The 24,942-nt window shown below is 42.1% G+C and overlaps 1 protein-coding gene across 1 annotated transcript in view; it reads right to left on the bottom strand.

Annotated features, from left to right (window-relative positions):
* The window catches only part of MYO1D (myosin ID), a 357,348-nt gene that overhangs the window by 219,291 nt on the left and 113,115 nt on the right, over window positions 1-24,942 (bottom strand). Inside the window, exons 7-12 of the mRNA XM_070772692.1 lie at window positions 21,230-21,346; window positions 19,056-19,259; window positions 16,962-17,107; window positions 16,759-16,873; window positions 9,509-9,679; window positions 5,162-5,232 (exon numbers count right to left, since the gene is read on the bottom strand). Coding sequence (XP_070628793.1) covers window positions 5,162-5,232; window positions 9,509-9,679; window positions 16,759-16,873; window positions 16,962-17,107; window positions 19,056-19,259; window positions 21,230-21,346 — 824 coding nt within the window. The remainder of the gene's footprint in view (window positions 1-5,161; window positions 5,233-9,508; window positions 9,680-16,758; window positions 16,874-16,961; window positions 17,108-19,055; window positions 19,260-21,229; window positions 21,347-24,942) is intronic.

Raw genomic sequence — 24,942 nt, 5'->3', positions numbered from 1 at the left:
CCTGCTCAGCTGGTAAAGAATCCGCCTTCTAGGCAGGAGACCCCAGTTTGATTCCTGGGTCGGGAAGATCCTGTGGAGAAGGGATAGGCTACCCACCCCAGTATTCTTGGACTTCCCCAGTGGCTCAGATGGAAAAAAATCTGCCTGAAACATGGGAAACCTGGGTTTGATCCCTGGGTTGGGAAGATCCCCTGGAGGAGGGCATGGCAACCCACTCAAGAATTCTTGCCTGGAGAATTCCCGTGGACAGAGGAACCTGGCGGGCTGCAGCCCATGAGGTTGCAAAGAGTCAGACATGACTAAGCAACTAAGCACAGCATATATATATATATATATACATACATACACACACACATACACGTGTGTGTGTGCTAATACTGTGTGTTATTACACACACAACCCCACACATGTACGTATGCATCTTACATGGAAAGCTCTTTATGGGCAGGGACCATACTTTATAAAGTATTGGGCACACAGAAGACACCCAGTAAAAACCTAGAAAAGGGTTGAAAGGCTTAAAGAGAGACAGAAGGGGAATCGGCGGCATCACATATTCCTCTGTGGGGCTGGCTAGCTCTCTGGACGGGGAGTCTGGACACCTAGGTATTGTCTCAGCTATTCGGCAAGCTTGCTGTCTGATGCTGGGAAAGAATGGCACACACTGCATAAATGTCTTCATCTGTGAAACAGTGGCTGCCCCGCCTGGCCTCTAAGTCCAGCTCTGCAGTTATGCGGATCCGAGGTGTAAGAGGGCACCCGGTGAGTGTGGCCTGAGTGATAGGAGGCAGGCATCTGTATATCACTGGGTCTACCCTCTTCAGGATTCTGGAATCTGGAAATAGCACCAGAAAAAGTGGAATATTGTGCCATCCTGGCGCGAACGGCTAGTTTGACAGACGGGGGTAATAATTTTGAGCCATATTGTTTTACGATTCTAGAGTTGTTTTTTTTTTTTTTAATTATTTTTTTAACTTTACAATATTGTATTGGTTTTGCCGTACATCAACATGAATCCGCCATGGGTGTACATGTGTTCCCCATCCTGAACCCCCCTCCCACCTCCCTCCCCATACCATCCCTCTGGGTCATCCCAGTGCACCAGCCCCAAGCATCCAGTACCGTGCATCGAACCTGGACTGGTGATTCGTTTCACCTATGATAATTTACATGTTTCAATCCATTTCCCATATCATCCGCCCTTGCCCTCCCCCACAGAATCAAAAAGACTGTCCTATACATCTGTGTCTCTTTTGCTGTCTCACATAGAGTTATTGTTGCCATCTTTCTAAATTCCATATATATGCGTTAGTATACTGTATTGGTGTTTTTCTTTCCGGTTTACTTCACTCTGTATAATAGGCTCCAGTTTCATCCACCACATCAGAACTGATTCATATATTCTTTATAATGGCTGAGTAATACTCCATTGTGTATATGTACCACAGCTTTCTTATCCATTCATCTGCTGATGGACATCTAGGTTGCTTCCATGTCCTGGCTATTATAAACAGTGCTGCGATGAACACTGGGGTACACGTGTCTCTTTCCCTTCTGGTTTCCTCAGTGTGTATGCCCAGCCGTGGGATTGCTGGGTCATAAGGCAGTTCTATTTCCAGTTTTTTAAGGAATCTCCACACTGTTCTCCATAGTGGCTGTACTAGTTTGCATTCCCACCAACAGCGTAAGAGGGTTCCCTTTTCTTCACACCCTCTCCAGCATTTATTGCTTGTAGACTTTTGGATAGCAGCCATTCTGACTGGCTTGAAATGGTACCTCATTGTGTTTTTGATTTGCATTTCTCTGATAATGAGTGATGTTGAGCATCTTTTCATCTGTTTGTTAGCCATCTGTATGTCTTCTTTGGAGAAATGTCTCCAAATGTCTTAGTTCTTTGGCCCACTTTTTGACTGGGTCATTTATTTTCCTGGAATTGAGCTATAGGAGTTGCTTGTATATTTTTGAGATTAATTCTTCGTCCATTGCTTCATTTTTTATTATTTTCTCCCATTCTGAAGGCTGTCTTTTCACCTTGCTTATAGTTTCCTTTGTTGTGCAGAAGCTTTTAATTTTAATTAGGTCCCATTTATTTTTGCTTTTATTTTCCAATATTCTGGGAGGTGGGTCATAGAGGATCCTGCTGTGATTTATGTCGGAGAGTGTTTTGCCTATGTTTTCCTCTAGGAGTTTCTGGTCTTACGTTTAGATCTTTAATCCATTTTGAGTTTATTTTTGTGTATGGTGTTAGAAAGTGTTCTAGTTTCATTCTTTTACCAGTGGTTGACCAGTTTTCCCAGCACCTCTTGTTAAAGAGATTGTCTTTTCTCCACTGTATATTCTTGCCTCCTTTATCAAAGATAAGGTGTCCATACTCACGTGGATTTATCTCTGGGCTTTCTATTTTGTGCCACTGATCTATATTTCTGTCTTTGTGCCAGCACCATATTATCTTGATGATTGTGGCTTTGTAGTAGAGCCTGAAGTCAGGCAGGTTGATTCCTCCAGTTCCATTCTTCTTTCTCAAGATTGCTTTGGCTATTCGAGGTTTTTTGTATTTCCATACAAATTGTGAAATTATTTGTTCTAGTTCTCTGAAAAATACTGTTGGTAGCTTGATAGGGATTGCACTGAATCTATAGATTGCTTTGGGTAGTATACTCATTTTCACTATATTGATTCTTCAGATCCACGAACACGGTATATTTCTCCATCTATTTGTGTCCTCTTTGATTTCTTTCACCAGTGTTTTATAGTTTTCTATATATAGGTCTTTTGTTTCTTTAGGTAGATATATTCCTAAGTATTTTATTCTTTTCATTGCAATAGTGAATGGAATTGTTTCCTTAATTTCTCTGTTTTCTCATTGTTAGTGTATAGGAATGCAAGGGATTTCTGTGTGTTGATTTTATATCCTGCAACTTTACTATATTCATTGATTAGCTCTAGTAATTTTCTGGTGGACTCTTTAGGGTTTTCTATGTAGAGGATCATGTCATCTGCAAATATTGAGAGTTTTACTTCTTTCCCAATCTGGATTCCTTTTATTTCTTTTTCTGTTCTGATTGCTGTGGCCAAAACTTCCAAAACTATGTTGAATAGTAGTGGTGAGAGTCGGCACCCTTGTCTTGTTCCTGACTTTAGGGGAAATGCTTTCAATTTTTCACCATTGAGGATGATTCTAGAGTTTTAATTTAAATCAGGAACAGGTATTAAGTTTCTTCAAATGCCTCTTTGGCATTTAGAGAGATGATCATTTTCATTTTTTGTTGTTTAATCTCTGCCTGTAATGGGTTATGTGAATAGAATTCCCAGCATCAAAAATAAGGAGAAAGGAAAAGAGGGGACTTTAAACAAAAACCAGATAATAAGCAGTGTGGGTAGACAAAGCACGCTAAGTGTAGCAGACTGAAAAATGCCTCCCTTGAAAGACATGCTGTGCTGTGCTTAACCGCTCAGTCATGTCCGACTCTTTGTGAACCTATGGACTGCAGCCCGCCAGGGTCCTCTGTCCATGGGGATTCTCCTGGCAAGAATTCTGAGTGGGCTGCCATGCCCTCCTCCAGGGAATCTTCCCAATGCAGGGATCGAACCCAGGTCTCCTGCATTGCAGACAGACAGATTCTTTACCATCTGAGCCATCAGAGAAGCCTTGTCAAATTCCCTGGAAATTGTGAATATTACCTTGTATGGCAAAAGATGTGATTACATTGAGGAACCTGGGAGAAGAAATTCATCCCGTGTTATTCAGGTGGGCCTTAGATGCATTCACAAGTGTAGTTTTAAAACAGAAACAGAGGGAGATTTAATACAGACACCCCAAAGAGGAGGTGGCAATGTGACGATGGAGGCTGAGACTGGACTGATACAGCCACAAGCCAAGGAAAGCAGGCAGCCACCAGATGCTGAAGAAAGCAGGAAACAATCTTCCTCTAAAGCATTCAGAGTGTGGCCCTGCCAGCACCTAGATTTCGAACTTGTGGCCTCCAGAATGGGGTGTCCCTGATGGCTCAGATGGTAAAGAATCTGCCTGCAATGCAGGAGACCTGGTTCAATCCCTGGGTCAGAAGAGCCATGAAACAATACATTTCTATTGTTTTAAGCCACCAATTTGTGGTCGTTTTTCATAGAAACCCTAGGAAACTAAAAGACTAAGGAAGTTATATGTTTTTAGTTTTATTTTCTTACCAATTTCTACTTTTATCATACTGTAGCCAGAAAATGTAGCTTGTGAGAATTTTACTTTTTTGAATAATATGTGAAAAATCATATGGGAAAACTGGTTTTTGCTCATATAGTTACCCAACTACCAGTAGTTCTTCATGTATAGTGATGACTCTCACTTCTGGGCCTGTATGCCTGCTGTCTCTCTGCTTGGAATGCCCTCTCATCTCCTTCTCTTCCTAATTCTGTCTTCCAACTAAGCCTCTTTTACTTTCTAGACTCATCTGGAATATCACTTCCTTCAAGGCTTGGCTACACTCCTCACTCTGGGTTAATTATTCTTCCTCAGTGTTCCCACAAGGCTTTTCCCTGGTGGCTCAGTGGTAAAGAACCCACCTGCCAATGCAGGAGATGTGGGTTCAATCCCTGGGTCAGGAAGATCTCCTGGAGAAGGAAATGACAACCCACTTCAGTGTTCTTGCCTGGGAAATCCCATGGACAGAGGAGGCTGGCGGGCTACAGTCTATGGAGTGGCAAAGACTTAGTGACTAAACAGCAAACAGCAGTGTTCCCATAACGCCTTGTGTTTCTCCAGTTTAACCCTTTCCATTCTTCATTATAATGACTTATCATGTATCTGCCTGTATCCTCCACTAAGCTGCTAGCGTCATCAGGGCATAGTCCATGTTACTCATCTTTCTATCCCAATTCCTAACATACTTCCATGGTTTATTTAACCATCAGTTGATGCTGACCGAATGTCAACTATGCCAGAAACTGTGGATGGCCACACATGATGTGTCTTTAACAAATGTTTGAAAAGCAAGGAATGAATGAAGCTATGCCAATGTTTTAAATGAAGAAATTAAAATATATTGGCATCAGAAATGGCTGGAAAATGCAAACGAACAGGAAAAAAATTTCTATTTCCCTTAACTGTATCTTCTGCAGTGAGGCTGCATGCAAACCACCACGTCAGGCACCAGAGTGAGATACTCACACCACGTCCCCTGCATAATGTCGAATTCGAAAATCTCGATCAAACTCCAGGATTTTGTCCGAGGCGCAGAGCTAAGAAATCAAGAAGGAAGGAGATAACCTTGAAAATAGACATTTTAAGTTTTCTAAAACTATATTCCAACTTAATAGGAGAAGTTAATCATGTCACAAATCACGATATCATTATGAACGAAGTCCCAGTGTGTGGGGGTTTATTTAATTTGGCAAATGTGGTAAAGATTGAGAACTTTCCCCCCCAAAGTGCACAGAGCCAGACTGCATTTCCTGGCCACCTTGGTGACTGGGAATGGCTAGGTGACCAAGCTCTGCACAATGGAAGGTGAGTGTGAGGGGATAAGGCTCTTCAAGGTCAAAGCTGGTAAGAAGCGGGTGACTCTCCTCTGTACTTTCTTCTCAACTCCCACTAGTTGGATGCAGAGAAGGATGGTCCTGAGGGGATGGAAGAGCCTGAAGATGGGAGAAGTCTGGGACCCTGGGAGAGAAATAGACTTCTGCTGTCTATGACACTTAAATCTCCACTGTTAACACAGCCCAGCCAACCTTGACTGATAGAGCCTCTCTCCTCCATGTCCCACTTAAAGAAGACCATTTTGAGGATTTGCCATCTTCTATGCATGGATATCTCATTCAATACTCACAACTGATATTTAAACTAAGGATTATGGATTCTCTTTTACATACATGAAAACTAAGCCTCAGACAGGTTAGGTAACTGGCCCAAGGTCCTGTAGCTGATAAGCAGTAGCTCTGGGAAGAGTTCTTGGGACCAAATGCCATGTCTGTACTCTGCTATGTATACGTCAGCCTGGCTCACCGTCTTCTGCTAAGCTGGGACTCCAGGTCTACCACTTCACAGAAGATCAACCTTCTGTAGCTGTTTCTCACTGAAGAGGACCTCTCTGAGAAGGCAGTTTTTATAGAGCCCTGGATCTCTATAAGTTTCTGCAATTTCCTTATTACAGAAGCACGTAGATTCTTTGAGCACCCTATAAAGGATCACTTGATATCCTTTAGGTTCAAAAGCGGATGTTTAAGAATCCATAACTATTGGGACTTCCCTGGCAGTCCAGTGGTTAAGACTTCACTTTCCAATGCAGGAGATGTGGGTTTGATCTCTGGTTGGGGAGCTAAGATTACACAGTGCCTCACAGCCAAAAAACAAACAAACAAACAAACATAAAACAGAAGCAATATAAAGACTTTAAAAATGGTCAACATTAAAAAAAAATTAAAAAAATAAAAAGAATCCGTAAGCATTGAGTATGGTTACGTAGAAACATCACTTGGCTTGTCATGCTAGATAACAAACAACCCCAACCAGGATGGTGGGTTCTCTATGGATGTAGACTGTTAAGGGAATAATTAGTCTATTAATTCAAATTAATAATTAAAGGAAGTTAGAGTCAGACTTCTGAGGTTGCAGTCTTGTCTCTACCATCTACATGCTTTGTTTCCTTCAGTAATCACTTATTGTAGAGTTGTTCTAGAGGTTAAACCAACTGTGGAGAACAAAGCATCTAACATTCAGAGGGGTCTCTGAAATATTTAATTCCTCTCTCCTTCCCTCTCTCTTATCAACCACTTTTACAAAACCCTTCTACTTATAAAACTCCCAAAGGAAAAAGACTCAAGAGACATCTATACTAATTGAATATTCTTACATTTAGATACTGCAAATTCTTAACTGATCTAAACATAGAACTTTTTAGATTTTTCTTTACTTTAAAAAAAATAAAACCTATTTATCATTCAACTTTACATGTTAACAATACTTTTAACAGTAATTTTATAGTTTATTGGATCTGTCTGCCTCTGCATGATAATTTTAATACATGACAAACAGTTTAGCCCCTAAATAAACACAAGCCAGAAACCTCTTCTTTAACCTGCCAATAAAAGTAGTTAATCATTAGTAATCAATAATGAATTAAAATACCTGCTGTGACATACAGGATAATAGCATTTATTTAACAGAAAGGTTCACAGTGATGAAAATATCCTGACAGCTTGGTTATTTCATTTCTTTCATTCATTAGGCAAAAATCCCAGAAAAGAACACAAAAAATTTCCATTTCAAGATATGTCTGAGAGATGCTGCTGCTGAGGGAGAAAGGAGCCACCTGGTCTGAGAGTTGGGAAAACCTGGGCTCCCACAATAAAAAAAAGAAAAGAAAATTTCCATCTTCACAGATAAATTACTACTTAGCCTTTCAAGTCAGTAGTTAGTGCTTAAAAGTACTGCATGAACAGCTTCTACTTTAAATATTTGGTTGATACATTCAGGTACATAAATGGCCAAGGTGAAACATAACAAAATGAAGCGATTCCTCATGTGAGAATCATAGTTGTTTATCTAATCATATGGAGAGTTGCCTGTTTTAGTTCAGAATTCAATATTTCCTAAGATTTTTTTGGTATGATCATGACCAATTCAATTTGATAAACAAGGATTGTCTACCATCTGGTAGACATAATACAAGGCGAATCTCCAAAGTCTGAATTATTATTATAAAGAACATTTTTTACCCAGCCCCTCAGAGATGGGACATTTGCCCCTGTCACTGTGCCATCTTTAAAAGTATCACTCTAAATAATTCATGTGGCTTCTAACTTTGCTTACTGTTCTGTCCCCAGCCGTCAGGATTGTACCTGGAAAACGAGAGGCACTTATTCAGTATTTGTGTTATAAACGGGAAATGACTGGAGGAATAACTGTAGCTGGAACCCTAATGTCAAAGATCAGACTATAGGGACTTTCCTGGTGGCCCAGAGGTTAAGACTCCGTGCTTCCAATGCAGGGGGTGTAGGTTCAATACCTGGTCAGGGAACTAGATTCCACATGCCACGCAGTGCAGCCAAAAGTAAAAATTAAAACAAAGATAAGACCATACTATCTGAAAGCTAACCTACAGCAGGCTACACATTAGTCTTCAGTAACAGACCAAAGAGAATGTCTTGGAAATAAACTGGTCTAAAATAAATATCAGCCAGTAATCTATTTCTTGACGATTTATGCTTTCTCTAGTTAACTGTGGAATCTTACTGTTCTAATTACATAATGTCGAAAGGGACAAAGTTAGAATATAGATTTATTCATACTAAAAAATGGCAGTATGTCATAGATTTACACGGAATTATGGAGGAGCAGAAACGTTTGCCTCTTTCTTCTTGGAAGCGAAGAAGCACAGGGCCTGTTTCTCCTTCAGCTTATGGTTGCTGGACAAGCCTGTATGTATAGGGAACACCTGGGGATGATGGTGTGTCTCTCCTAGGACAAATATCATGGCGAACATATCATACGCAAGGTGCAGCACAAAGGTCTGATAACCACAACTGCCACCAGTTATCATAGAAGTATGATCTGTTTGTAACATTTTTAGAATGTGAAAAATAGGGAGTTAAAAAGGTCACCCATTTATTTAAGGAATGAGTGTCCTTGTAACATGAGAATTTCAGCTAGAATTTCTCGTTTTCAAGAAAGTCACATAATCTGAAGAACCAGAGCAGAGCACTCATACTATATTTTTATAACTGAGGATTACAGTAAAAAGTCATGGACAAAAGCTGTTTTCAGTGCCATAGTTATCGGATGCAGGGGCAAAATTCTAGCACATGAACAAGGTCTCTGTACCTATTGGTTATAAATGACATCATGCTTTCTAAACAATTGTGTTCATTTTTCCTATTTCTAGCAAATTGAGTAGTCTAGAGTGCCCTCTCCTGGACATTATGATTTTTATCAATCACACCATCCCATAAAGAAGGCTGAGCACCAAAGAATTAATGCTTTTGAACTGTGGTGCTGAAGAAGACTCTTGAGAGTCCCTTGGACAACAAGGAGATCAAATCAGTTGATCCTAAAGGAAATCAACCCTGAATATTCATTAAAAGGACTGATGCTGAAGCTCCAATACTTTGGCCACCTGATGCAAAGGGCTGAGTCATTAGAAAAGACCCTGATGCTGGGAAAGATTGAAAGCAGGAGAAGGGGATGACAGAAGATGAGATGGTTGGATGGCATCACTGACTCGATGGACATGAGTTTGAGCAAGCTCCGGGAGATGGTGAAGGACAGGGAAGCCTGGCGTGCTGCAGTCCATTGGGTCGTAAAGAGTTGGATGTGACTGAACAACAACAACATCATCATCCCAGTAAACCAGAGAAGCAGAATTTATCCACAGCAATACATCATTTCAGGGATGTTTACAGCCTTTCATATTCGTGTGGACATTCTTGTACCCCAACATAAAAATTCATTTGATTCTGTCAAACAATGAGGAAAATCGTACAGATCAAAATGAGAGGATGTGCTCATTATACACGGTACCTTGCGGCTGGAAAAATGGCCGTGCTTGCCCAGTTTGCTGTTAAGTGCTTCTAGGAACATTTCATCAGTGACTTTGCCGACGTTCATGCAGGCGTCATCCAGGATGGCAATGATCCCCTTGTGCTGCTGCTCCACCAGGTCCACAATGATCTGATTGTTGAAGTAATCAATCTGGAGGACACAGCAAAGAGCCAGTTACAAACGGGACGGGAACCAGGTGCAACACCAACGCCTCCACGGGTATCAGGAGTTCAAGTCACTCTGATGTCAAATATGTAAATCACAATTAATGAGGCTTCCCTGGTGGCTCAGACAGTAAAGAATCTGCCTGCAATGCAGGAGACATGGGTTCGATTCCTGGGTTGGGAAGATCCCCTGGAGAAGGAAATGGCAACCCACTCCAGTATTCTTGCCAGGAGAATCCCATGGACAGAGGAGCCTGGCAGGCTATAGTTCACGGGGTCACAAAGAATGGGACATGACTGAGTGACTAAAACCTTCAATGCTAAAATGAGTACATGTTTTAGCAGAGGTTTTTTAAAAGATGCATTTATTGACTTTGTATCATAAAACATTTTGTCTTGGGAGTTCCCCGGGGGTCTAGCGGTTAGGATTTCGCACTTTTCACTGCCATGCCCCTGGTTCAATCCCTGGTCAGGGAACTGAAATCCCACAGGCTGCAGAGCTTGGTCAAGATTTTTAAAAAATTGCCTTAAATGAACATAGTAAGTCCCTTACAAATGAATGAGTTCCATTCTCAGAGTGTGTTTGTAAGTCCAAAAAAGTTAACCGAGGTACCCAGCTAACACAATCAGCTATATAGGTTGTACTGTAATAGGTTCATAATATTCTTCACATAAATACTACACACATAAAAAAATGAGCAAACACAAAAAATAAAGATTTTTCACCTTATAGTACAGTACCTTGAAAGTATAATAGTACAATAGCTGGCACACAGGGGCTGGCATGAACGTCTGCATTTTTAAAAGTTTGCAACTTGAAGGTTTGTATGGAGGGGACTTACCGTACAGCTCAAGGTGAAAATTATAAAGTAGATAATGTTTCTTCCTTCACCAAGTCTTATTTTAATCCTGTCTTCATACACTGCACCTAACCTTACTCCCCATACTCTCAATCTGTTGGCTGTTAATCACAAGACCCATATTCCACTGTGCTGTGCTGAGTCACTCAGTTGTGTCCCAACTCTTTGTGACCCCATGGACTGTGGTCCGCCAGGCTCCTCTGTCCATGGGGATTCTCCAGGCTAGAATACTGGAGTGGGTTGCCATGCCCTCCTCCAGGGGATTTTCCCAAGCCAGGGGTCGAACCTAGGTCTCCCGCATTGCAGGCGGATTCTTTACTGTCTGAGCCACCAGGGAAGCCCCCATATTCCACTGCTGCTGCTGCTGCTAAGTCACTTCAGTTGTGTCCGACTTTGTGCGACCCCATAGACGGCAGCCCACCAGGCTCCACCATCCCTGGGATTCTCGAGGCAAGAACACTGGAGTGGGTTGCCATTCCTTCTCCAATGCATGAAAGTGAAAAGTGAAAATGAAGTCGCTCAGTCGTGTCCGACTCTTTGAGACTCCATGGACTGAAGCCTACCAGGCTCCTCCATCCATGGGATTTCCCAGGCAAGAGTACTGGAGTGGGTTGCCATTGCCTTCTCCGCCATATTCCACTCAGTCAGTTCAGTTCAGTCGCTCAGTCATGTCCGACTCTTTGCAACCCCATGAATCACAGCACGCCAGGCCTCCCTGTCCATCACCAACTCCCGGAGTTCACTCAAACTCATGTCCATGGAGTCGGTTATGCCATCCAGCCATCTCATCCTCTGTTGTCCCCTTCTCCTCCTGCCCCCAATCCCTCCCACCATCAGAGTCTTTTCCAATGAGTCAACTCTTTCCATGAGGTGGCCAAAGTACTGGAGTTTCAGCTTTAGCATCATTCCTTCCAAAGAAATCCCAGGGCTGATCTCCTTCAGAATGGACTGGTTGGATCTCCTTGCAGTCCAAGGGACTCTCAAGAGTCTTCTCCAACACCACAGTTCAAAAGCATCAATTCTTCGGTGCTCAGCCTTCTTCACAGTCCAACTCTCACATCCATACATGACCACAGGAAAAACCATAGCCTTGACTAGATGGACCTTTGTTGGCAAAGTAATGTCTCTGCTTTTCAATGTGCTCTCTAGGTTGGTCATAACTTTCCTTCCAAGGAGTAAGCGTCTTTTAATTTCATGGCTGCAGTCACCATCTGCAGTAATTCTGGGGCCCAAAAAAATAAAGTCTGACACTGTTTCCACTGTTTCCCCATCTATTTGCCATGAAGTGATGGGACCAGATGCCATGATCTTAGTTTTCTGAATGTTGAGCTTTAAGCCAACTTTTTCACTCTCCACTTTCACTTTCATCAAGAGGCTTTTTAGTTCCTCTTCACTTTCCACTAGGTGCCCACAAATAACCTGGAAGTAGTACTTGATACCTAACTTGATGAAGTTAAGGTACTACACAGAACTTGCATTTTTAGTTACATGACCCTGGCTGACCAAAATGCAGAGTGTCTCCTCCAGTTTCCCAAAAGTTAAAAAGCATATATGGATCTAACACAGTTTTTCAGGGTACAATATAAAAATTTTAATTATCAGATATAAGGATCCATAAAGAGTAAGAATACACTTTTCATTTGCTTCCACAAGCTGAAAAAAAAGTTATAAACAACTTCTGAATCTTTCTCTACTTCAAGACATACAAAGTATGTATAATAATCCTCTTCTACACCTGTTTCTTCTGATCAAAGTGTGAAAGTGTTAGTCACTCAGTCATGTCCAACTTTTTGCAACCCCATAGACTGTAGCCCACCAGGCTCTTCCGTCCATGGAGTTTTTCAGGCAAGAATACTGGAGTGGGTTTCAATTTCCTCCTCCAGGGGATCTTCCTAACCCAGGAATCGAACCTGGGTCTGCACTGCAGGCAGATTTTTTATTGGCTGAGCCACCAGGGAAGCCTGTTTATCCTGACAGCTTGCAGCATATTTATCACTAGACTCCGAGAGAAAGCACGCATGGGCCTGACTCAGGCAAGCTGTGCATCACGTGAAGATGGGCAGTCTATGCACTTTAATCCCGTGTGTTGATACGTCCCTGATCATTCAGGAGGTACCTGATCTGAGAGTTGTTTCCATTACCCTCTCTAAAATTGACACACTCACAATAGATGAGAACTATGTCTCATGGATTCCTGCTCAATGGTATTTAAAAATCCAAGGGCTCGTGCCAGCTGTGGTTTTCAGCTCCACCTCTATTTCCAAGACCTCCTCTGCATTCCATGAACTCAAAGTCTGCAAACTGGGTGGCTTTTACTTTTTTTATATTTTTCTGGTTTGTCTAAATCAGCAATCGGAGAAGGCAATGGCACCTTACTTCAGTACTCTTGCCTGGAGAATCCCATGGATGGAGGAGCCTGGTAGGCTGCAGTCCATGGGGTCGCTAAGAGTCAGACACGACTGAGCGACTTCCCTTTCACTTTTCACTTTCACGCATTGGAGAAGGAAATGGTGTACTCCAGTGTTCTTGCCTGGAGAATCCCAGGGACGGGGGAGCCTGATGGACTTCCGTCTATGGGGTCGCACAGAGTCGGACAGGACTGAAGCGACTTAGCAGTAGCAGCAGCAAATCAGTGATACTCAATGGGGTGTGACTTTCCCCGGAACCCCTAGGGCATCTGGCAATGTCTGGAGACGTTTTTGATGGTCATGACTAGGAGGAGGCCAGGATACTGCTCAACATCCTACGATGCACAGGACAGGCTTGGTACAAAATGTTAGTACAGAGACAGATTAGCCCTGGTCTAAGTATGTACTTTTATTGTGGGCACTTTATTACATTTCTCATCAGGGAAAAATGTTATTTGTATCTTTGGAAAAAATATTTTAAAAATGTTCAAAAAGTAGGAACTCTATATTAATCAACATAGCTGAAATCTTAGACTTTTCAAGTATGGAATTAAAGACTAAGCCTTTTGTCGTTAAGGCCAAAAGAATTAAGTTTCCCAAATTCCAGCTGGCTATCTACAAGTAATTAGTCTTTGCTGAAGAGTCCAGTAGCTTTCGGTTCACAATTTAATGCTGCTTTAAGCATTGCCTAAAATTGGGGTTTACAAATCAGATTCTTCCAGCCACCTGGCATTCCCAAGAGGTTTCTTAGGGGACACAGGAGATAAAGAGATGGGATGGAGTTTTTACTTTTTATTTAAGTTAATTTTTATTGGAGTAGAGTTGATTTAGAATGCTGTGTTAGTTTCTGCTGTACAGCAAAGTCAATTAGTTGGATGTGTGTTAGTCGCTCAGCTGTGTGTGACTCTTTGCAAAGTCAATCAGTTGGATGTGTGTTAGTCGCTCAGCTGTGTGTGACTCTTTGTAAAGTCAATCAGGTGGATGTGTGTTAGTCGCTCAGCTGTGTGTGACTCTTTGCAACCCCATGGACTGTAGTCTGCTATGCTTCTCAGGCCATGGCATTCTCCGGGCAAGACTAAATACTGGAGTGGGTTGCCATGACCTTTTCCAGGGGATCTTCCCAACTTAGGGATGGAACGTGCATCTCTTATGTTTCCTGCATTGGCAGGCGGGTTCTTTACCACTAGTACCACCTGGGAAGCCAAAGTAAATCCGTTACATACCTACATATGTTCACTCATTTTTAGACCTTTTCCCATATAGATCATTACAGAGTACTGAATAGAGTTCCCTGTGCCATACAGTAGGTCCTTATTAGTTATCTGTTTTATATACAGCAGTGTGTCTGTGGTGCTAGAGAAGATTCTTGAAACTCCCTTGGACTGCAAAGAGATCAAACCAGCCAATCCTAAAGGAAATCCACCCTGAATATTCACTGGAAGGACTGATGCTAAGGTTCCAGTACTTCGGCCACATGATGGGAAGAGCCAACTTACTAGAAAAGACACTGATGCTGGGAAAGATTGAGGGCAGGGGGAGAAGATGGCAACAAAGAATGAGATGGTTGGACGGTATCACCAAATCAATGCACATGAGTTTGAGAAGACTCCAGGAGATAGTAAAGGACAGGGAAGCCTGGCAAGCTGCAGTGAAAAGAGTCGGACACGACTTATCAACTGAACAACAACGAAAAATGTGTCTATGTCAATAAGTTTGGGGGTTTTAAAGGAAATACTTGCCCAGAATAGGAATTCTAATTTGGGCATTCGGCCTGTCCTCAGTAACTGTTACCCTTAAGAGAGTCTTCTGTTTCCTCTAGGACATATTTCTCTTGGTTTATTTCACTAAGAATTGTTTTAAAGGGCTTTTTCCCTCCTTTTTCATATGTTTGGAATAGCCTCCTGCCATTGTTGACTTTTCCTTTTATCAACTATGCCTGTGGAATTTGATGTTCTGATTGTTACAGGATATTTTTGACCAGTATCTCTGAACCACATCTGAATAACAAGTTTATGATTAAATTTGTTATAAAAACCTAAACCCTAGTTATAATTGTGTATTATGAGACACAACAGATTCATTCTATAAAGTTGCATATTAACTTTACTGAATTAGATGTTAAATATGTGATGAGAATTCACTCTTTAAATCAAAACTGTAGGCAATCCTATTAGAAAGTAATAATACACCTGTGGTTTATTTATAAATAGGTAATATTTATACTAATATATTTGAACAAAATTTTTTATGGTATTCTAATATATAACACAATGGAAGGCAAAGAAGCAATTTAAAGCAGGAAAGCTAATTATTATACCATATATACACACATATATAAGATATAAAATATGCAATTATATATAATATATATGTATGTTTCCAGTATCTACTTTTCCTGAATCAGAGAAGATAGCAAGTAAGAAGGTGGGAAGGAATATAAAAGTAATTTAAATACAGCATTTCAAATAGGTTTTTACTGCTTACACTGAGTATCAGAAAACAAATATGGACTTCATTGTCTATACTTGGCAAAGGATAAACACAGAAATAAAAGGAAACTCAGAAGTTTTTGAATTTTTAAAGTCTGTTCGCAAAATTGTTTAATAATAAAAATTTCAAAGAAAATGACAAGGTCCCACTTCTTTCATGAGCAGGAAGTCTAACGGTCCTGGTTTTAGCTGTGATCTGTGGGACTGCGCCCTGCATCCGTCAAACTGTCTGCCTACATCTTATTAGACCAGTGACAAATACAAAGTTCCCAGAGAGCCACGCGAAGAGAGGTGGAAACTCGTGTGACACAACAGAGACTGAATGGAAATCAGTCATCGCAGCTGTCTTCATGCGCTGGTTTCAGGGAGTATGGACTTCCCTGACCAGAGACGACAGAGTGCCACTGAGCTTACAAAGTAGAGGAAGAAAAAAGAGGAATAAGACCAAAAAAAGGAAAGAAGGAAGGAGAAGAAACTCTACTAGGAAGCCAAGTTCTGTCCATTGAAGGCAAAAGCTGCTGCTATGAATAATGTATAAAGGATGCTAAAGTCAAACAGACAGATGTGAATCAAAAAGCCATGCGTTACGGTCTAGCACAGACAACTGGATTCAATATTCTACGATACACCATAATGGGAAAGGATCTTTAAAAAATGTACATATATATATGTAGAACTGAATCACTTTGCTCTATGGCAGAAATTAACACAACATCGTAAATCAACTATACGTCAACGTAAAATATTTTTTTCTTTTCTTTTCTATCTATATGAGACGATGAATACTCACTAAACTCATTGTGGTAATCATTTCATGATGTGCGTTAAGTCAAATTGCTATACTGGATAATGTAAACTTACACAGTGCATGCGAGCATGCTCAGTAGCTAAGTCGTGTCAGACTCTTTGTGACCCCATGGACCGTAGCCCACCAGGCTCCTCTGGCCCTGAAATTTTCCAGGCAAGAATATTGGAGTGGGTTGACATTTTCCCCTCCAAAACTTATACAGTGCTATATGTCAATTATACCTCAAGAAAATTAGAAAGAAAAAATAAAACAAAAACCTACAGGGTATCAGCAATCAGGTGAACATAAGTTTACTGATTTTAACTCAGCCCTTTCTGGGTCCCAAACAGAGAGTTGATCAAATTAGAGAAACCCCACCTGTCAACCCTGAAAATGAGTTACAACTCATTTTCATACAACATACCCCAAAAGGAAAGCTAAGGGTGCTGTGTTTCAAGCACCCAAGGAAATCAGCAGACCCCTAGGATGCTAGAAGTTGGCTTTATCATGAATCCACTCACGTGCTTCCAGGGGATCCCTTCCCGCTGGTACTCCTCCTGTTCTTGCTTCAGGACCAGCTGAATAAACAGCTGCTGGAGCTTCTCGTTGCAGTAATTGATGCAGAATTGCTCAAAGCTGCAAGAAAAGGAATCAATCAGGCTCAAACAAATTTTAAAAGAACAACAACAAAACAATAGGGTTTTTAGTATCTTCTCTGGTTTACCTGTTGTTGTCGAAGATTTCAAAGCCATAGATATCCAAGACACCAATAACAGTGTTCTTGCCATGGATGGTGGTGTCTGAGTTCTTGACCGCAATAATATCATTGATGCGGGAGACAATCCAACAGAAAAGGCGCTCGTATATGGCCTGTGATGAAAATGACCTCGTAAATTCTTGCACGTTGGAAATGAGTCCTCTGTTTGGATTTTTTTTTAATTATATTCATTTATTTATTTTGACTGTTCTGGCTCTTTGTTGCTGTGTGCGCTTGTCTCTATTTGCAAGGAACGGGGGCTCGTCTTTGCTGAGATGTGTGGGCTTCTCATTGCAGAGCCCCCCCGCCCCACCCCACCTCATTGTGGCACAAGGGCTCTAGGGCACATGCGTTTCAGTAGCTGAGGCATGTGAGCTCAACAGTTGCAGCTCCCAGGCCCTAGAGAACAGGCTCTATCGTTGTGGCACACTAGCCCAGTTGCTCCACGGCATTTGGGATCCTCCTGGACCAGGGTTCAACCCACGTCTCCTGTAATGGCAGGTGGAGTATTATCCACTGCGCCACTAGGGAAGCCCTGGATTTGTGATACGTTTTAAATTCTTATTGACCTCCTCCTTAGCATTTAGCATAGCTGTTAATCCTGTAAGCTAAAAAATGAGAAATACAGATCGTTTTCTAAAAAATGATGTGACGTTTGCATGATGTTTGGATGGTGGTTATTATTGGTCACTATGTGAGCTATATTTCAACAAAATTCCTTAGGTGTGTCTCTGTGACCTGGTAACACCAATAATTTGCTTACTATCTCATATAAGTCACTTTGTTGCTTTATTTTAACCTCATCAACTATAAAAAGCAGAGAACTAATGAGTTCTATATTCTATGGATTCTAAATACACAAACATTGACTTATAATGCTAAATAAAGATCTAAGCCAAAAGGACAGCATTTCAAATTCCTTGAGGTTCAAATATACATTCAATGCCCAAGAACACACACACCAACACGAAAGGACGAAGGCACCACACACTCGCACACATTCATATCCTGATACAAATGTGTCCTGCAATGTCTTTCCTTAACATCTCCCTCCAGATACCTGCTCTCTCACCTATACACGTCCAGACACACAACCTCCACTATTCACCTCCTCTTCCAACCACTCCAGTCTTCATTTTCTCTCATTTTCTTTCATTTTCTCACTGAAATGGCTCATCAAGGACCCCAAGCACCTCTCTATGGACACTTTCTCGTTTCTCCACATGGACATCTTACCCAGATCCCACTCTTGCCTTGAAACTTTCTGCCCTCTAATTCATGACATCGCACTGTATTCATTTGCCTCTTATTTCACCGGCTATTCCTTCTTGGTGACCTTTAGTAGGTCTTCTCTTACTGTTCCTCAGTCACTAAGCTGTGACCAACTCTGCAACCCCACGGACTGCAGTACGCCAGGCTCCTCTGTGCTCTGCTATCTCCCGAGTTTGCTCAAATTCATGTCTATTGAGTCAGTGATGCTATCTAACCATCTCCTCCTCTACCTGACCTCTAAAAGCTGGAGTTCCTCCTGGTCCTCTTCTCTCCCTATCTCCTCTTTTCTGTGTCATTTCATATGACAATAAAGAACAGTGATATGATGTTTCCCCCCAAAAGTACTGTCTGAACGCAAGCTCTCCTCTGAGCTCCAGGTCCCATGCCTGCCTGCCTGCCTGACAGCACTCCTGGATGTCTCACGGCCATCTCAAACTTCTGTCTTGTCTGGACTGCTGATCTTCCTACCTCCCCCAGACTTCCTTCATGTTGTTCAGTCGCTAAGCCACGTGCAACTCTTCTGCAACTCCATGGACTGTAGCCCGCCAGGCTCCTCTGCCCATGGGATTTCCCAGGCAAGAACACTACAGTGGGTTGCCATTTCCTTCTCCAGGGGATCTTCCCCACCCAGGGACTGAACCTGGGTTTCCTGCTTAGCAGGCAGATTCTTTACCACTGAGCCACCCTACTTCTAACCACGAATAACTAGAAACAGAAACTTAGGGATTCATTAGAAATTTTGGTACCAGAGCCCTTACAACGCCAACAGGCCGCCGGTTAAACTCCCACCTTGGCGAAGGCATCCCTTCCGTAGCTGGCTTCCTGCTCTGTGTGCTGCTTGTCGATGACGTCGCGGCCCGTAGCCACCGTCCGGTAGAGGAGGGCTTTCTCCACCATGTCCGTCTTGGTGGACAGCAATTCCGCGATGATAGATACAAGCTTGCCGTCCTCAATCAGAGTAGTGTCACCATCCACTACAAACTTTAAATTCCCCTGTATCAGAAGAGAAAAACCAAGACACATCATTTCCACTGAGATTCTGAAAAACGATGTCAGGGAACGATTTGCCAGTGTGAGAGAATTCCCAGGGACCTTGTCTGTAGCACCTATCTTCCTAAATACATTAATATCTCAACACATAAAAATTGAGTGCTTCATCCATTTCGTCCTTCTCCAGACACTCCTCTATCTTTCAATTTTCAGTGTATGGTTTTGATGGATGGAAATTTTATATTTTTATGTTGTCAAATCTATGAGTCATTTGCTTCAGGGTTTCTCTTTCTTTGGTGTCATGCTTAGATCATTCCAACTCTGAAGATTTTATGAATATTTAATAGATTTTTCTATTCCTTTTACAGTTTTTTCCCTCCTATTTAAGCCTTGAGTCCAGCTAGAAGGTATGTCAGTATAAAGTAAGAATCCAACTTTATTTTTTCAGATGATTACTTGCTCCAACAGCATCAACTGAATAGTCTAAGCTTTTCCTCCTGATTTGAAATATAACCTTTATTACACATTAATTTCCACCAATTTTTTGAGTCTATTTATATGTTACTCTTTCCAGACAATAAATATTAGCCAGTTACCAAGTGTCCAGCACATGAACTAGTCTGTTGATTAATCTGGTGCTGAACTTATGCACCAAGTTTTAAAGCACTGCGGCTTTTACTATCATTTTAAATGGCTGGAATTAGTTGTGTCTCTTTCCCCCAGCTCCCCCTACCCTACTATTCTCCTTTAACACATTATATTCACTTTTAGTATATGCTTATTGTTCTAGTAAGTTCTAGAATCATTATGTCAACTGAAAAAAGAAATTCTTCTTTGGATACTGAAGCATTATTGTCACACCGTATTTATAAACTAGTTGAAACAACGAAATAATTTAGAATGTTAAAGTCTTCCCACTCATAAACATTTATTTAAGAGATTGTTTACATGCGGCTTTATAATAGTTTTCATATAGGTCCCGAGCATTTCTTTCTTTTTTTTCTTGGGGGGGAGCCCTCCACTGAGTCTTTGTTGCTGCGTGTGGGCTTTCTCCAGTTGCAGGGAGCGGGGGCTACTCTTCGTTGCGGGGTGCGTGCTTCTCACTGCGGTGGCTTCTCTTATTGGGGAGCATGGGCTCTCGAACGCAGCCTCAGCACCTGTGGTGCACGAGCTTAGGTGCCCCGCGCATCTGGGATTTTCCTGGACTAGGGCTGGAACCCATGTCCCCTACATTGGCAGGCGGGTTCTGGACCACCAGGGAAGTCCCAGGTCCTGTGCATTTCTGATTCCCTTAGGGTTACTCTCTCCACAGGAAAGTGCAAAGTCATTTTTATTCCAGATTTGCATTCATGTTGTCACTCATTCACCAGGAGGCCACAGGTTCATTATGCTTTCAAGATCTCTAATAAATACAGACAGTAATGAAAAGACTCCCGCTGACAGTTCTTTACTTCTAAGTTTAGTGTGATGTGTGGAACATAACTTGTGCTGAAGTGGCCAGGGTGGCCCATGGTACTGGCTGCAATGAACTGGCTGTGCTTTTTTGGGGGTGGGGTGGGGGGTACTTTTAAGCCAGTCATTCATTTCCAATCTATAAAATGAGACAATAAAAATCTAGCTCTGTGATTCTGGTTCAAATGCCATTAGAAGTTGACTCTGTTCAAAAGATTTGAGCTTACTTCATGGGTGGTCACATCACTGCTGAATTCTTTTACCTTTGAAAATAACCAGTCCAAAGCCTAACATATCAAGAAGACAGTGAACGAAAGCCACAGTCTCAAAACCTACAGTGGCTTGGAAAATCCCTCATACTATTATAAAATGGTGGAGGAAACTACAGATACAATAATTTCTTCAACATGTCAGAGAAATTTTCTCTACATAAATTACTTTTTTACAAAACCCCAAACCTTCTGAAAGAACATCCGAGCTCCACAGGGAGGCAATAACTTCAGAAAGGCGTCCCCACTCACCAAGTGAAGAATAGCAGCCAAGATTTTATACGCTGTTTGAATCTCCTCGGGTTTGAAGCCAATTACTTTCATGGCATCGGCTACTACTTTGAATTCTGCAGCATCATTGATAGACGACTGGGAATGAAAACAGGAAACCGAGGTCACAGACATTTCATTTGAACATTAACATACAAAACCAGGAGACTAAATTTAAGTGTAGCCAAGGTCCTGATGCCTTTGGAGTAAGTCATTGAAGGGATGGGGAGTATCCAGAGAAAATACAATGATTTCAGGGGTAGCGATATAAGGCAACATCCACAAGGCCCACTTCTGTGTGAGAGCCGCCGTCTCTCATAATAAGCACCAGGCACTTCTCTGGAAGCTTCAGTGAAGGAGCAAGTCCTGAGTTGGCTCAGAGAAGCTCTGGGATGAGTGGAGGAAGTGGCATGAGATGTGAGACCACAAGTGGAAACTCTGACTGAAGGAGCCTCCGAGACACATGCCTAGCTATTGTCGTCTGTGGCTTTTGGTTCCACAATTAGTCTTGTCCAGGCTGGGAACAACGCTCCCACGCTGGTTTGGTCAGGCTTCCTACTTCAAAGGTGAGGAAGAACACTCCCCACCCCATCCCCAAAAGCCAAGTGGCCTGCCTCGATCATTTGGCTAGCTGGGAAACGGTCCGGGAATATGACCTCACTTTTTCAAGCATTCTGTAAGCATTCAGGATGTCAGAGATTCTCGCTGTACAAGAGGGTTCCTGTAGAAGGAATGTTTATATCTCTCCCCCGAGTCTCCTGGGAGCTCCCCAGGCGGTGCTAGTGGTAAAGAACCTGCCTGCTAATGCAGGAGACATAAGACACACGGGTTCAGTCCCTGGGTTGGGAAGATCCTCTGGAGGAGGGCATGCCAACCCACTCCAGTATTCTTGCCTAGAGAATCCCATGGATGGAGGAGCTTGGTGGGCTACAGTCCATGGGGTCACAAAGAGTTGGACATGACTGAAAGGACTTAGCACACACACAGGCCGCTACTTGAGCACCTTGAGTACCTCACACTCAAGTTCATATGTTGAAATCTTAGCCTTCAAGGTGATGGTGTTAGGGATGGAGCCTCTGGGAGGTGATCAGGTCTTGGAGATGAAGCCCTCATGTTCGGATGGGTACCCTTAGAAAAGAGACCCCAGAGGTCTGTCAATGACAAATTGGTGCTTGCCAAGGGAGGGCCTCTGCCATCTGCCTCTGTGCGGACTGAACTCTGCGCAGCTGCAGCTGTTGACCTCTGCCATGCCCTGAAGGGAGTTCAGGGTGGACAACAGGGATGGGGCACCTTATGCTCCAGGGAAACTGGTGGAACAGGTCTTTACATAGTTATTTTCAGGAGCTGATTTCACGATCCCAATTGTTGCATCTCCTCACATCAAAGAGAAGCACTAAAACCCTTCATGGTGACATCAGCTCCTCATGACCAGCAGAAAACCTTTTGTAAGATACTGACTTTCCCCTACTACCTCTTCGGAGCAGCTTCTCAGAGCTATCTCCTGGGAGGCAGTCCTCATTTTGCCCAGATAGAACTTAACTCACAATTCTCACGTTGTGCATCTTTTTAAGCTGACAGATCCCTGGTCCTTCTGCCCTGTGAGGACATGGCAAGAAGGCACAACCCTTGAACCATAAAGTGGACACAGACTCTGCTGGGGCCTTGATCTTGGGCTCCCCAGCCTCCGGAGTTATGAGAAATCAACATTTCTCATATGCTTATGGTATTTTTGTTGTAGCAACCCAACTAGACTAAGACAAGGGTTCAAAGACTAACTGCTTGCCTTGATCTGTAGCCCATTGGAAATACAAGGGTGTCAATAAAATTCACAGTAAAGCAACGGTAACTGCCCATCTTAAGAGTTTTTCCAAAGTAGTGGCTGCGGGGAGTCCGATCTTTCCTCTGTGAGTTTCTGCCTTGGCTGGGACACAGAGACCTGGCCTGATGCTCACCTGCTGAGGAAGATCAGAGGAAGGGGTCCCCTCTGCCTGATGAGCACGTGTTCCTTTAATTCCAGGACTCAACCAGGCAAACTCTTCCCCTTTCCAGCTCTCTAAGATGCTTAACTTTGTTGAGGCTCAATTTCCTCATGGGGACAAAGGGCATAATGGTACCTTTCTTACATGGCTATTGGAGAAGGAAATCAGAATTTACATACAGCAGCTTCCTTTATATACGGGTCTTGCCTTCAGTCTTTCCCAAGACCCTGATGCTGGGAAAGATCGAAGATAAAAGCAGAAGAAGATGGCAGAAAATGAGATAGTTAGGTAGCATTACCAACTCAGTGGACATGAATTTGAAAAACTCCAGGACATAGTGAAGGACAGGGAAGCCTAGCGTGCTACAGTCCACGGGGTTGCAAAGAGTCGGACACAACTTAGCAACTGAACGACAACAACAGTTCCTAGCACAGTGAAAGTGCCCAACTATCAGATTATTATTATCAAAAGCCGCCACAGTGTTGAAACTGCAGAGAAACCAGACAGGAAGTCTACATGTCCTCCTACTGAGGGGAACTGTCGGCTGCCTACCCAAGGGGCATTTTCCAGCCCTACTTCTTTCCTACTGACGAAACTCTGACTTGTTCACCCCTCGCCAAGGGCATGTGTTCTTCAGGACTGGTTTCCCCTCACCTTAGGAGGTAAATCTTCATTGGTCTAAACTAATCACAGGGATCTTTTTCCCCTAACCAAGTGATTGGTCAGTCATGGGCATGAGAAGCCATTCTGGCCCATAAGACATGAGGCTTCCCTAGCTTATCAAGGGTTGTGGCCAGGAGCATTTTCTCTGCCCGTGACTGCTGGAATTGCCACTGCCATTTTGGGACCATGAGGAAAATCAGCTTAAGCAGACCAGCCAAATCCAGTGACGATGGCAAAACTGTAAGTTGGAGAAACAAACAAGCATCTGGGTCTCTTACTGACATTGTTAAGGCACTCAATTAACCAACTCTGGAACTGCCCCATCCTGGGGCTTCTTGTTATGATATAATCAAGTTCCTTATTGTTTTTGGAGACTTTTAATTGGGTCTTACCTGTAACCCACAGTATCTTAATTGTACATGAGTCCTACATTTTAGGATGGCTAAGTTATGAAACATAGAGAGTAATACTTCATAGTTATTAAAACTGTTCTATTAATTTATATTTGTTTACATAGAAAGATATTAATGATTATATTATAATTTAATAAAAGGTTTAATTAGGATTTATTGTATTATTCCATATATAAATATATACATATATATACTGCTGTTACCAACAATTATCTCTGAAAGGTGAGCTTTAGTATATTTTAATTTCCTTTTGGTTCATCTTTATTTTAGGTTTTGACTATGATCATATATTACTTCTTGGTTTTTATTGGGCAGAAAAAAAAGGAAGGGGAGGAATAGGAATGAAAATTGTTGATGAAAAGGGAACCTAAGGTAAATTTAGTGTTGAAGAAAAGACTTAATGTTCATTTAATATTTGCTTTTTGTGGGTGCTTTACATGACCCAGTCAAGAGTCACTAGGTCACGAGACAATTTGATTTAAAAAGAATATTTTCAGTCACTGTTCTTTTAAGTGTTGATTTTACAATCTTTTATACATTTTGAAGTACCTCTGATCTATTCTCAAAAAAGTTGGGGTGTTGCCCTCTGTTGTTTTGCTTGCTTCCAATTAATTTTCAGCCAAACATCCTGTTCTTGGGT

The sequence above is a fragment of the Bos indicus genome, chromosome 19, assembly GCF_029378745.1.
Source record: "Bos indicus isolate NIAB-ARS_2022 breed Sahiwal x Tharparkar chromosome 19, NIAB-ARS_B.indTharparkar_mat_pri_1.0, whole genome shotgun sequence".
Taxonomy (NCBI): Eukaryota; Metazoa; Chordata; class Mammalia; order Artiodactyla; family Bovidae; genus Bos; species Bos indicus.
This window is presented reverse-complemented; position numbering and strand designations above follow the sequence as displayed.